General features: G+C 39.9%; 1 protein-coding gene across 1 annotated transcript; it reads right to left on the reverse strand.

Annotated features, from left to right (window-relative positions):
- Positions 1 to 8,874: 8,874 nt before the first annotated feature.
- On the reverse strand, positions 8,875 to 10,004 carry nr0b1 (nuclear receptor subfamily 0, group B, member 1). Its single transcript, XM_030772117.1, has 2 exons — positions 9,455 to 10,004; positions 8,875 to 9,185 (listed from the first exon to the last, which is right to left on the reverse strand). Exons 1-2 carry the CDS (start codon positions 10,002 to 10,004, stop codon positions 8,875 to 8,877), a joined length of 861 nt encoding a protein of 286 aa, XP_030627977.1.
- Between the last annotated feature and the right edge of the window lie 1,518 nt (positions 10,005 to 11,522).

The following is an 11,522-nucleotide window of genomic DNA, read 5'->3' on the forward strand; positions in this document are numbered from 1 at the left end:
TCTTTTTTTATTCTGTACCTGCAATGTTAATTGAAGAGATACTATTATTAATAATAATAAAATACACATTTAATAATTCCTCCTCACACCCTCCTAATTACACATGACATTTACAACAGCATTACGCAGAGGATGTTGATTATCACTGGCAATATTGCTATTTTTCTTTTTAAAACCAAGGCTCTTAGTTGAGAGTGTTGAGATTTCTCACTGAGAATTGAGGATTAACTCTCTTCTGAGAGTTACTTTGTTACTACTTCTTAAACAGAAGATGTTTTAAAGGTGCACCATGGCATGTTTTGACAAGACCGTGACATGCACACACTTTCACAGGAAGTTCAACCAGCTCTTAAGTATCAGTATAACGCGTAGCAAAGAATATTCGGGTGTTCCTGTGATATAGCTCTAATTTTGGTTTTAATTTTTCCCTGTTCCATTCAGTATTGGTGCTTGGTTGTCATTGTTCTGTCTCTCATAAACATCACGTCACAGGAGCATGGTCAAACCAGTGTACTGGACAGAGTATCTTTAACCTTTAACTTCAAAGGGCACTGTTTATCTTAAAAAATCATGCAAGAGATCCACAGTAACTGAAAGCAGAGATTCAAGTTTATCTTTCAGATTTGAGCTCAAGCAGGAGTATACTTTTCCTTCAAATGTGTTCCCTGCTACAAATGTGTATATGATTCTAACCAAGAAAAGGGAGCCCACTTCTCTCACTGCAGATCACACACATGCATACACACACACACACACACTCACACACACATACACACACACACTCAGAGGGTATGTTTTTTTTTCTCCTCATTTTTCAGCATACTTACCTCTCCTGCAACTCCTCCACCGCAGAGAGAGAGAAAAAAAATTCAAGTACTGTATTGCGGTACTTGGCTTACAGCCGGTTACCACGACAACAATTTCAACCTTGCATCTGAAGTGAAGTGAATCTACAGGGAGCAATTTGAGCAAAGATTTCAGCGTCTTACATGAGGGTTGATAGTGTAAGAGAGAGAGAGAAATGAGAAAAGGCAAACAGAGATCAGATTGGTCTGACCGCGCGCCCATGGCCGTGGACTCTGAGCTTTAATTGGCCCATTCAAGAGAGTGCTGACCAAGAGGCAATCCTCCATTTCAGGCCTAATTAAGATAATTGTGTTTTGCCCTAATGCTGATCACTGTCTAGAGACAATAAAGCCAATGGTTGCCCTGTTAATTCCCTGATGAGTCAAACAAATCAGGTTGAATGCAGAGGCATGTTTAGGCATCCGTTCATTGAACCAAACACCGAGCCGATCCGAGGATGGCTGCCTTCCAGAGGAACACGCCTATAAATCTGACTTTTGTGGTTTTTTGATGTCACTAGACTTCCCAGCATGCTGCCTGGCTAGCGAAGATTTACAGCAATGCTTCTTGCGTCTTACTAGCAAGAGAGTTAACAAAAAAAAAAAAAAATCACACTGATCGCACGCTTTTGTGTGTGTGCTTGTTTAGGGTGAGTGTGAACACACGTTTGTACGTGATTTGTTTGTTATGTTGCAGCACATGTCTGCACAATGGTACATGTAGCAGTGTTGAAATAGTTATATGCCTGAGTTTGTGTGTTTGTGTGCTACTGAATGAGAGTGAGCCCTTGTTTATGGCTGTGAGGGCGAATTGCTGACGAGGCCCAGTTCCCTCTCCACAGAGCAGCAGAGAGCCCATAATTCAGTGCGCTGCTGTAAAACCTGGAGACAACAATCAATACGACTCCTCACTCTGCTCTGCATCCAACTGCCTAAGCCACTGAATCAGCCACTACGAGAAACGCAACCCGTATCAGGTGAGTCAATACACACTGCAAATATCAAACCAGCCTTCAGAACAGCTCTGCCTCTAACCTGTTTGTGGGTTTCTGCCATGTTCCTTTTCTTATTGGCAGCTAGAGTGAAAAGTACTTTTGTGTAGGCATTGTGAATGTTACTTTGTCAGCCTGGTTTAAAAGCAGTGTTATAAAAAAACATTTTTTTTTTTCCTTCAGTTTGCTTTATTTCGCATTTCAAGGACACTTGCTTCATTAACAGTTAAAGAAGTCGTGAGTGTGTCTGCTTTGTGTTGGTGCTACTCGGTAAGGTATTTCTTTCACTGTATACTTTCACATAAGCTTTGAAGTTTCAATCACCTTACATATTCACTGCTACTGTAGAACACTTCACAATGGATGCCAAGATCGACACGCTGAAGAGTGCTGCACAACATGCAACAACATTCAGTACTATAATTCTCATAACCCTGAGATACAAACAAATGGATAACTTTCATCACATCCTATAAAGATAATTCTTAATGACAAAACAGTGTGGTAAACCTAAGCTCATCTCATCCAGGCTGTAGAACTCTGATATGCAAAAAAAAAACCTCCAGGTGTTTTCTTTTGAGATAAAATAACACCATCTGTTATGGTGTTCGATCTCTACATTCCTCTCTCAAATAAAATCATGCTCATTTCATCACAGCGTCGTACTGTGAAGGGGCTGTCACCAAGCATCTACAAGGAAAAAAGCCATATCCTTATATTAGCTCATATGAAGCTCACATGGACAGATGACAGATTGTTGTCTGTCCTTTTTCTCCTTCACTGCAGGACTTGAGTATTTCCACTCTCCGTGACTCACGTGTTAAAGGTGCTTGAGACAGGGTCAGTCGCCCTCAAGGATGAAAAGGAGGGTGGGGTGAAAACGGGTCATGCACAAACATTTTGTTGTTTGTTTGTTTGTGTATTTGTTTTGTTTCAGAGTGGGAAGCTGTTCACTTGCACAGCCTGCTTGACTGTATGAGGTCTGGTTAGTTGGCCATGCAATATTATACCCCTCAGCACTGAGCTCATGTAATTAATGTGCTGTATAATTCCCAGCATAATGCGACATCTAAGGGAAGAAAGTAATGAAAGCAGCTCTACCAGCCCCCCCCCCCTCCACCCCCCAACCCCCAACACACACACACACACACACACTGCCTTAAATATTCTCTCACATTTTACTTTAAGAACCGGTCATTATTTGAAAAGTGTTCTTTCACTGCCAGCCATACATAAATGTACATAGCGTGCATAAAGATTATGAATACCTAATATAAGACATGATTTTATGCTTTCACTCAGTAGTTTGTGGACTCGTGGAGCTTCTGTGTCTGGCCAGCTCAGTGTGAAAATACTAAGTGCTGCTGCCCACCTCCACAGCCGTCGGTACTTGGGTGTCAATACACCAGATATCTGAGTGAGGAAGCATTATATGGAGCAATCAGATTTGCTGCAGTAGAAATCTGATCAATATAGCTTCTGTTATCAAAACATAATCTCTTTATTTTTTTTCATTTAATATTACACCCCCCCCCCCCCCCCCCCCGGCTTATTATATCTGATTTTATCTCATGATAGAGCCACATCTTCTTGTACATTTTTTAACAAATCTGCCTAAACAGAACCAGCATGATCACAAACTAAGAGAAAAAATAATAACGATGGTAAGACATAGCTTCAGAAAGGTCTTTTTTTCTCTGCTTTTCATTCTCTGTGAAATACTGCCATCTGTTGTTCAAAAGGGGATGCTCTTGCGGATATGAAATGGCCTAACATCTCCAAATATGGTCATGGCTTCCTCTAGTCCTATGAAAAGCAATGAGGCTTTAGGCTTACTGCTTTTGCCTTTGTTTGCTTTTGGCAGACAGCAATGATTTTCGTAAATGATAAATTCAACCATCTGTGAGGATGGCCTACCATATAAGTCTAAAGGAGATGTACAGTTAGAGAATACACATGCACAGTAGATGTAAAGATTTGAGAATCATAGAAAAAAAGGAGTGAGACTGAGAACTGGAGGGTTACGGAAATAAATTTCCTTTCAGAGATTCAGAATTACACTTGCAGCTGCTTAGGATTTCTAATTTTATCAAAACTGCCACAGAATGCAAAAATGGCAGATAACAATGCCAGTTTTCATACTGAGTTGCAAAATGAAATAGTTGAACTACTAGTTAAATCTATATAAATCTAACTGTCATTTAGACACAGTAATGAAGGATCAGTGTCATTGAACTCCAATTTGGAGAGCCCATAAGGCTGCATACTTTTGCTCTAGCCTAGAGCTGACAATCAGCCAATAAGAGGCTTGATCAGTACTTTATAGTGGAGTACACTACATCAGTGCAGAGTAGAAACCACTGTTCCCAGGACTGTGATCTTAGAGGTACTGCCGTGCCACATACATAGTTCCACAGATTCTAGACCAGTTTTGTTCTTTACACTCATGTAACTAAAAAAAAAAAAAAGAAAGAAAGAAAGACTGGGTCAGGGAGACAGCTGATCTATTTTCTGATGTTAATGACTGAGCACGGCCAAAGCCAGTCTTAAGGGAGAAATGACCTCTATCACTGGCATCTTGTTAAACATTTTTGCACAGAGTGGAATACATAATTCTCATCTGAGGTTTGGAAATACTGTTCTCTCCATGGACTCATAGACCTATTTTATGAATGTTCTCAATGTGACCCAAGAAGACTCTAAGAGCTGCAGTAGATATTATGTTCTTTCATCATAAGACACTTTCTCAAACCACAAGTCATTTAGCCCTGCTTTAAGCACCATTTTATTCTTCTTCTATTACTAATATTATTGCCAGTATTAATAGCTGTAATTGTAGATGTAACAGCAGCCACAAATAAAAGTAGTAAAATTATTTTACTCTAGTAAGTGTGGTGGGGGGGGGGGGCTTTTTATTGCTGTGAAGCTGTTATAATCACACTGTGGATGTGGATAATGAGTCTATGAATGTTTAGATTGTCATCACTTAGGATCTGTCCTTGATCAAGGTCACTTGAGTCTCTGGAACATATGCCGTTTGGTGTGTGTCAAAGTCACGTATGGCAAACAGATTGTTGAGACATATAGATTACCACATGACTGTTAACCATCATTCACTCTGTCATGTTTACCCTCTTTTTATGATTTACTTTATCTCCTATTTGCCCGCTGTTGATCCATGATGTTCTATAATCTTTTTCCATTGAACATAGAGTTAGGCTTACAAACAAAGAAAAGTCTTTCACCATCAGTGGAAAATGAAACAGAGAAAATAGCTGGGGCAGAAAGATGGGCTGGAACTCATGTTATTACAGCACTTTGATAGAACAGAAACAGCAATGGACAGCAATGGTCCTTTTCATCCTATGGATTTATTAGTCTTGGTTGGCTGATCACTGCTCTCTGATTGTTTGCACAAATCAAGCCAGATTGTGGAGTCCATGCATAGCGTTATAGCCTCAGCCTGAATGGATTGGCATTCCACAGATCATTTTATTTCAGTTTGTGCTTGTATCCACCTTTAATACTGTAATGCAATTTATAATAAGAAGGCATCTTTTGTGTGCCTTTGAGGATGTCTTTACATAAGGTCCGTTAAAAAGTTTAACTATACCTTTTTTCACTCATAATAATTTCACAGACTTTAACAGGTCAAATCGATTCTTGTTAAACTCAAATCAGACTATAGCATAGCTATGGTAGCAATTGAATTGGGACAAGTGCGAACTAGGAAAGCCAAAATCCTGTAATTTGAGCTTGTTGACTTCAGTATGGGTGCCTAACACTGTCAAAAAATTGTGTGTCAATGATAAAGGCTGTTTCAGTTATTGAAGATATATGATCTTCTTGGTGAGGAACTGTAAATTGCCTAAACTTGCCTCGTACATTTGCTCACTGATAGCATTGCTAGTTACACAGAATTGTTTTCTCAACAACATCTCATGGTGTTTCCGTGGTGACGGGCGACAGCAGCTCCAGCTCTTGCAACGGCATGGCCCAGCTATGTGACAGCTGTGTTTTTATTAGCATGGTGGGGAATAATTAACTCGTTATTATCTTTGGCAATTAAGAATTTAATTGGAAAGAAAATAAGGCTCATTGAGGGGGGCAGGCATTGAAGTAGATACAAAAACAAATATATGAAATAAATGAAAGGGTACAGTCCTCTGAAGGAAATGATTGGTAGGTGAATCATTGTGTCATTGTCTGTTGGTATGCTCTGAGCTATTTGCGTTAATTCTCACTCTACTGAATTTAAGCTCTCAGGCAGTGAAGCACACCTGGGGCAGGAATCAAAGGTGGCTGTGGATCCTCCACTGGCTTGCAAACATGAATGAAATTAGGCATAAAGGAAACCCAACTGGAATACAGGTGTAACTGTCAGAGGGAACGGCATCCTGTGTTCGGGTTAGTTCTCAGAAAGGGAGCCACACTGAGAAAGGCATCTCTTCTGGGACAGAAAACCCAGCATGAGCCAGATAAAACTTTCAGCTAATTAAACGAGATCTCTGAGAAATATAATCGCCTGGCTGATCTTCCCAGGGATGATACCGTATGATTATACCAAAGCACTGCAAGCCTCTGGGCTGTTTCATTGTATTTTTGTATATTCAGATATTGACATTTGATAATTGACAGTGTTTTGGAGAAGATGTGAAGTTACTTTTAAACCTTCTCACCAGACCATTCCAGGGTAAGTACGGTAATACTGGTCAAAATATGTGTAATGTTTTATTTGTTTGTTTTTAATTTTAAGATATTTTGTCTCAATACATGATTGTGTAGTAAAAATACAAGCTGTTCTGAAGTGGGAGATGGTTTGCTTGTACCTAGAAGAACAAGTAACGCAAAACCATTTGATCTGTCCTTGGTTTTATGATTCAAACATATGTATTAAAGGTACTTGAGCTACTTGTGAGCTCTTTCAATTCTATTATTTGTTTTGAACAGCATTGCAATGTTCCTGGGTGACATATAAGTTCTAAACATGCAGTTAAGCTATGATGCCTTCAGATGCTGGGGAATGAGTAGAGGTTGCTTATTTGGATCTGAGGCAACGGAAAGAAAGCAATCTATGCCCTTTTCCAGTGAGCACATAACCGAACAGTCAGACTTAAATAAAGCACAGGCTGTTGCCTCTGACATTAAGACTGATTGAGATGGTGTAAACAGGCCTTGACATCATCCCGTCAGAGTCTCATCTGTTAATAAAAGAGAGATGGGGAAAGGGTAGGAGGGCAGAACCAGAGAGAGAGAAAACCCCTGTGCTGAACGGCAGAAAAACTGAAAATGAAGAGAGAGAGACAGCGAGAGAGAGAGAGAGAGAGAGAGAGAGAGAGAGAGAGAGAGGAAAAGAGGGAGAAAGGGAAAGAGCGACTTTTATCTTGTGTGTGTGTGTGTGTGTGTGTGTGTGTGTGTGTGTGTGTGTGTTCCCCAGGGAGCAGATTAATTAGCTGAGCCCCACAAAAAGGACTTCCATATCGGGATAGGCCCTCGCAGCGCTGTGGGTTTCAAGGATCAATCTATCCTGATCGCGTTCCTCTTCCTGAATGGAATGAGATGGGGGAGGGAGGCATAGCTGCATGGCAAACAATGATTTTATCTTCTACCGCATAAGGGAGTTTTTTTCACCCCCTTTTTTTTAACCTTTTATGAGGCAGGCCTTTGTCTGTTCTGTTTATATAATGTACAAGTAAGAAGATTTTAACATTTTGTTTGGATTGGCACATTTACGAAGGTGTAATCAGTTAAAACAAATATACTGTGTGGCACTTTTCTTTGTAACAGGACTGATTCTTTGGAATGGTGAAATTGGTACTATACTCATCAAGATTAACCACTCTTCCGCTTACAGGAAAACTGTTGCAGCTGCTCCTGTCTTTCAAGCACCTGCCTTCTGCTTGTGTGTCACCGTGTGGCTTGACCAGTAGCCCTACCTGTTGTGGACATCCAAAGTGTTCACCTGTCATGTCCTTCCATGCTTGACTAAACCACAGCCGTTCACCTCTTCGGTGACATGTTGTAAGTGGAACAGCATATGGTGAGGTGTCTTGTTTTGGACTACACTGAGATGATGATGTATAACACCATGTTCATTTGTCTTATAGTGTGCATTATGAATTCAGGCTTTGTATCTCCTGACAACATGATGCATTTGTGTTCTGCACAATACACATTGAAACAAGTTACTTTGATTTCAATAATACATTGACATACATAATTTGCTATGTAAGAAAGAGGTTCAGTTCCACTCTTTAGAGTCTTTATTTACAAAATAATTACGTAAACAAGCAAGTACAGTCTTCTGTGGGGGGCATATTTTAACATTGCACTCTTAGGGAAATAATAGCCCATATGTGACATGTGTTTCAACAACTGAATCAGCGCACAATAACACTCATATATCACGCTGTTTGAGTGCACTGACATCTGTTATAAAGTTAAACTAAAAGGGCAAACCTGGTGCATACATTTATATCCATATGTTTTTAAAGCAGTTGCCCTCTATTATAGTCAAAATGGACCTGCTAAATCTCACCTGCACATTTATGGATTAACATTGCCCTCTTCAGGTTTGAAACATAAACACAACATGTATTTCTAATTACTATTTTCCAATTGCGTCCTTTGTGTCATTACCTCAATATTACGCTTTCTTTTGTTCTATGGCAATAATTAAAAAAAAAACACGTTATCAATTAAGGCATAAAAGCTATGGAGTGCACAGAAGTGTTAAATTTTCATTCCCTTGACCTGGAAAAAAAATGTACAAGATGTCCGAATATTCAAATATATTCCAATAAATATGTGATCAAAGCATGAGGCTGCACAATGTAATACATACAGGAAAGCGAGTTTACTGAAAAAGTAATAAAGTCCATCCTTTGTTGAGATTAAGTGATCTTCAGCTTTGGATTCAGCGATGTGTTAAACTCACAAGGCAAAGGCAGTTCAGCACTGGGAAATATTGTATTATACAAAAATAGCATGTGTAAAAAGTAATAAGTTATTTGAAGCACAGTCCAGCATCTGACCAATTACCACTCATTATGAGTTCTAACAACTTTGTCCAGCCCAGCATTTTCATGCGCAATCGTAACGTTGGTTGATTTCCCGTAAAACATCTCGATTAGAAGTTCTTCCATGTTGACCGTTCCAATGACGGGTTTGAAAAAGAGACCCGCAACCACGTTTGCATTGATGGATCGCAGCATGGATAGCGCGATGAATAGTTTGGCGAACCTTGTGGCGTCCCCTCGGTGAATCATTTTGACATATTCATTAAGTGCTTGGTGCGCCTCGCTCTGCAACCCCTGAATGTAGTGTTGGCACTGCAGTCCTGTCACATCTATGAAAGCAACAGAGAGCAGACAGTACGCTACTTCATTGTAAAACAGCATAATGGCATGGAAGAGCTCAGGTCTGCCAGTTCATATCTGGCACTAATCATCATCATCATCATCATCATCATTATCATCATCATCAGCAACAACAACAACAACAACAACAACAACAACAACAACAACAACAATAATAATAATAATAATAACAACAACACAGCAACAATCATTTATGGCTATATTACATAAACCGTTGTTTAAAAAAAATTATACGCACCTGGATTGAACAGAATAGCTCCTTTCAAATACGCATACTCCTTGGTGCTTATGTCGAGTGCCCAGCATTTAGTGAGAAACATTTTTATACCCTGAACATCGGTTAACGACACCCCTGCATTACTCTGCCCCTGCAAATTTTCGTGTTTATCCCGGCCGCTAGTTAGAATCCTCTGTAGCATGCTTGGTTCGGGCGTCTCCGTGGTCTCGAAGTCAATCCTGTCCTGAGCCATGCCGAGCACAAGCAAAGGCGCCCAGCTGCTCCGGACAAGTACATGTTGGTCGTCCACTGGCAACTCCCGAAAGCAAGGTACGTTTTTCACAAACTTTAGCGTTTTAACCAAAACTGCCGAGGCAGCTTTGCACGTCGTTTGAGGGGACCGGAGCACGACCTTCTTCTTAGACCCACACGCACACGCTTGCATCGAAACTGAGACCCTTGGCGTCCTTTGCGTGTGCTGCGCAGACTGACTATCATTTTTCAAAATGTTGTACAAGATGCTGTTCTGCCTCCTTTCGCTGCTGCAGTGACAGCTGTCAAAGTAAGCCATGCTGTCAACTCTGCGGTGCGACCTGTTGTTTCGTACTTGAAACGGTAATTTCTCAACCAAACGACTCCCATGTAAGCTTGCCTGTTGTATTTCCCTCCTCCCGAAGGGCAAGTTGTTGAGACTTTTTAAACACCTCCCACTACCTTTTCACTGACGTCCACATAGGGGGTGCTAGCCCCCACAAAATGAGGGGGGCGGTATTGGCTGATTTGATCAGTGTTATTTCTATGGTCCAGCAATTATATTTTGTTTGCCTTCAGTCTGTTATCTTATCTTGTATCTCACTATACTTTCACTTAAAGGGACTAATCGGTCCAAAATGCATTTAAGAATAAAGTAAAACTCAGTATACTGGACAGAAGTTATTTTGATGTTTTGTTGTAGTTGTTGTTGTTGTTAATCAATTATCATCTTTATCATTTTATGTACCTTGCGGTATGCACCCCCCACAGTGACCAGTTCAGGGCTTCAGGGCTTCATAAAGACGGTGTGATCTGATTGTCTCACCAGGGAGTCAGTACCTTCCCTTTATTATCTTGATTCCACAGCTCATATTTTGACTACAGCTTACTGGACAAGAAACCTAAGCACACATATCAAATGTAAAATTGAATTTTTTTTTAAATAGACTATGTATGTAATGTTAAGATGTTTTAAGGGAACAAATCAATTCAATACACCTTTTGTCAACGTATGTAAACGCGTTATAAAACAGAACCTAACTATGGGCAGTTATGATCAGTGTCATAATTAGGCATCAGTTCCTAAATATGACTTTTATTTGTCAAAAAACACTCTTAAGAAGGGAAAAAGGAAAAAAAAAGAAAGTATACATTTCTCACATCTCCTTGCTCCATAGTCACCTGCTATAGAATTTTGCCCTTTTAAGGGTGTCCAGTCCTAGAGCTTTGTGTTTCACTGTGTGTGCTCTCTTGATTTGCATTACCGCTAATGGGTGTGTGTCTCTCAGGTGGCAGTTTCTGAAGTTAATTTAAACTGTAGTTTGCACTCTAAATTTGAGGCGGGACCCACCAGAGGGCAATTGTCTCTAAAGAAAGCATGAACATGCATCTTCAAGGTAAAACTATGCATAAAAAGAACTGTAGGAGACATTCAGTTTTATGAAGTATTCAGTGATGCACTTTTAAGGAAGAGAATCCTCTTATGTGAGGTCAGTCAATAATTTGTTTGAATTGCATATTTCTTTTTGAGCCAACAAGAAATAAGGCAGTAGCTGAGACCCTGTCTTAGTCTTTCTAAAGTTTTGTCTGACTGTCTAAAGTTATCACCAAAACTTTTCAATTTTGATCACTTTATTAAACTTTTGTGTGTGAGGTTTGTCAGACACTTAGACATTAGGGGGTGATGTCATGCCTCTCTTAGAAAGGATTATAAAACATTGATTTTCTGCCTGTATGGAAAGTTGTATCAAGGCACTGTTCTTCTTTCTGAATGGCTGAAGGACAAGTTTATGATGTAGCAGATGAAAGTCGACACAGTGGGATTAGAATATTGTGC

This window comes from Chanos chanos, chromosome 4, assembly GCF_902362185.1.
Source record: "Chanos chanos chromosome 4, fChaCha1.1, whole genome shotgun sequence".
NCBI classification, from domain to species: Eukaryota; Metazoa; Chordata; class Actinopteri; order Gonorynchiformes; family Chanidae; genus Chanos; species Chanos chanos.

Bases quoted from the DNA above. Each gene is read 5' to 3' on its own strand.
- nr0b1 (XM_030772117.1), bottom strand. From the start codon at position 10,004: ATGGCTTACTTTGACAGCTGTCACTGCAGCAGCGAAAGGAGGCAGAAC. The intron at 9,186-9,454 runs GTGCGTATAATT...TTGCTTTCATAG, and splicing joins AGCTATTCTGTTCAATCCAG to ATGTGACAGGACTGCAGTGC.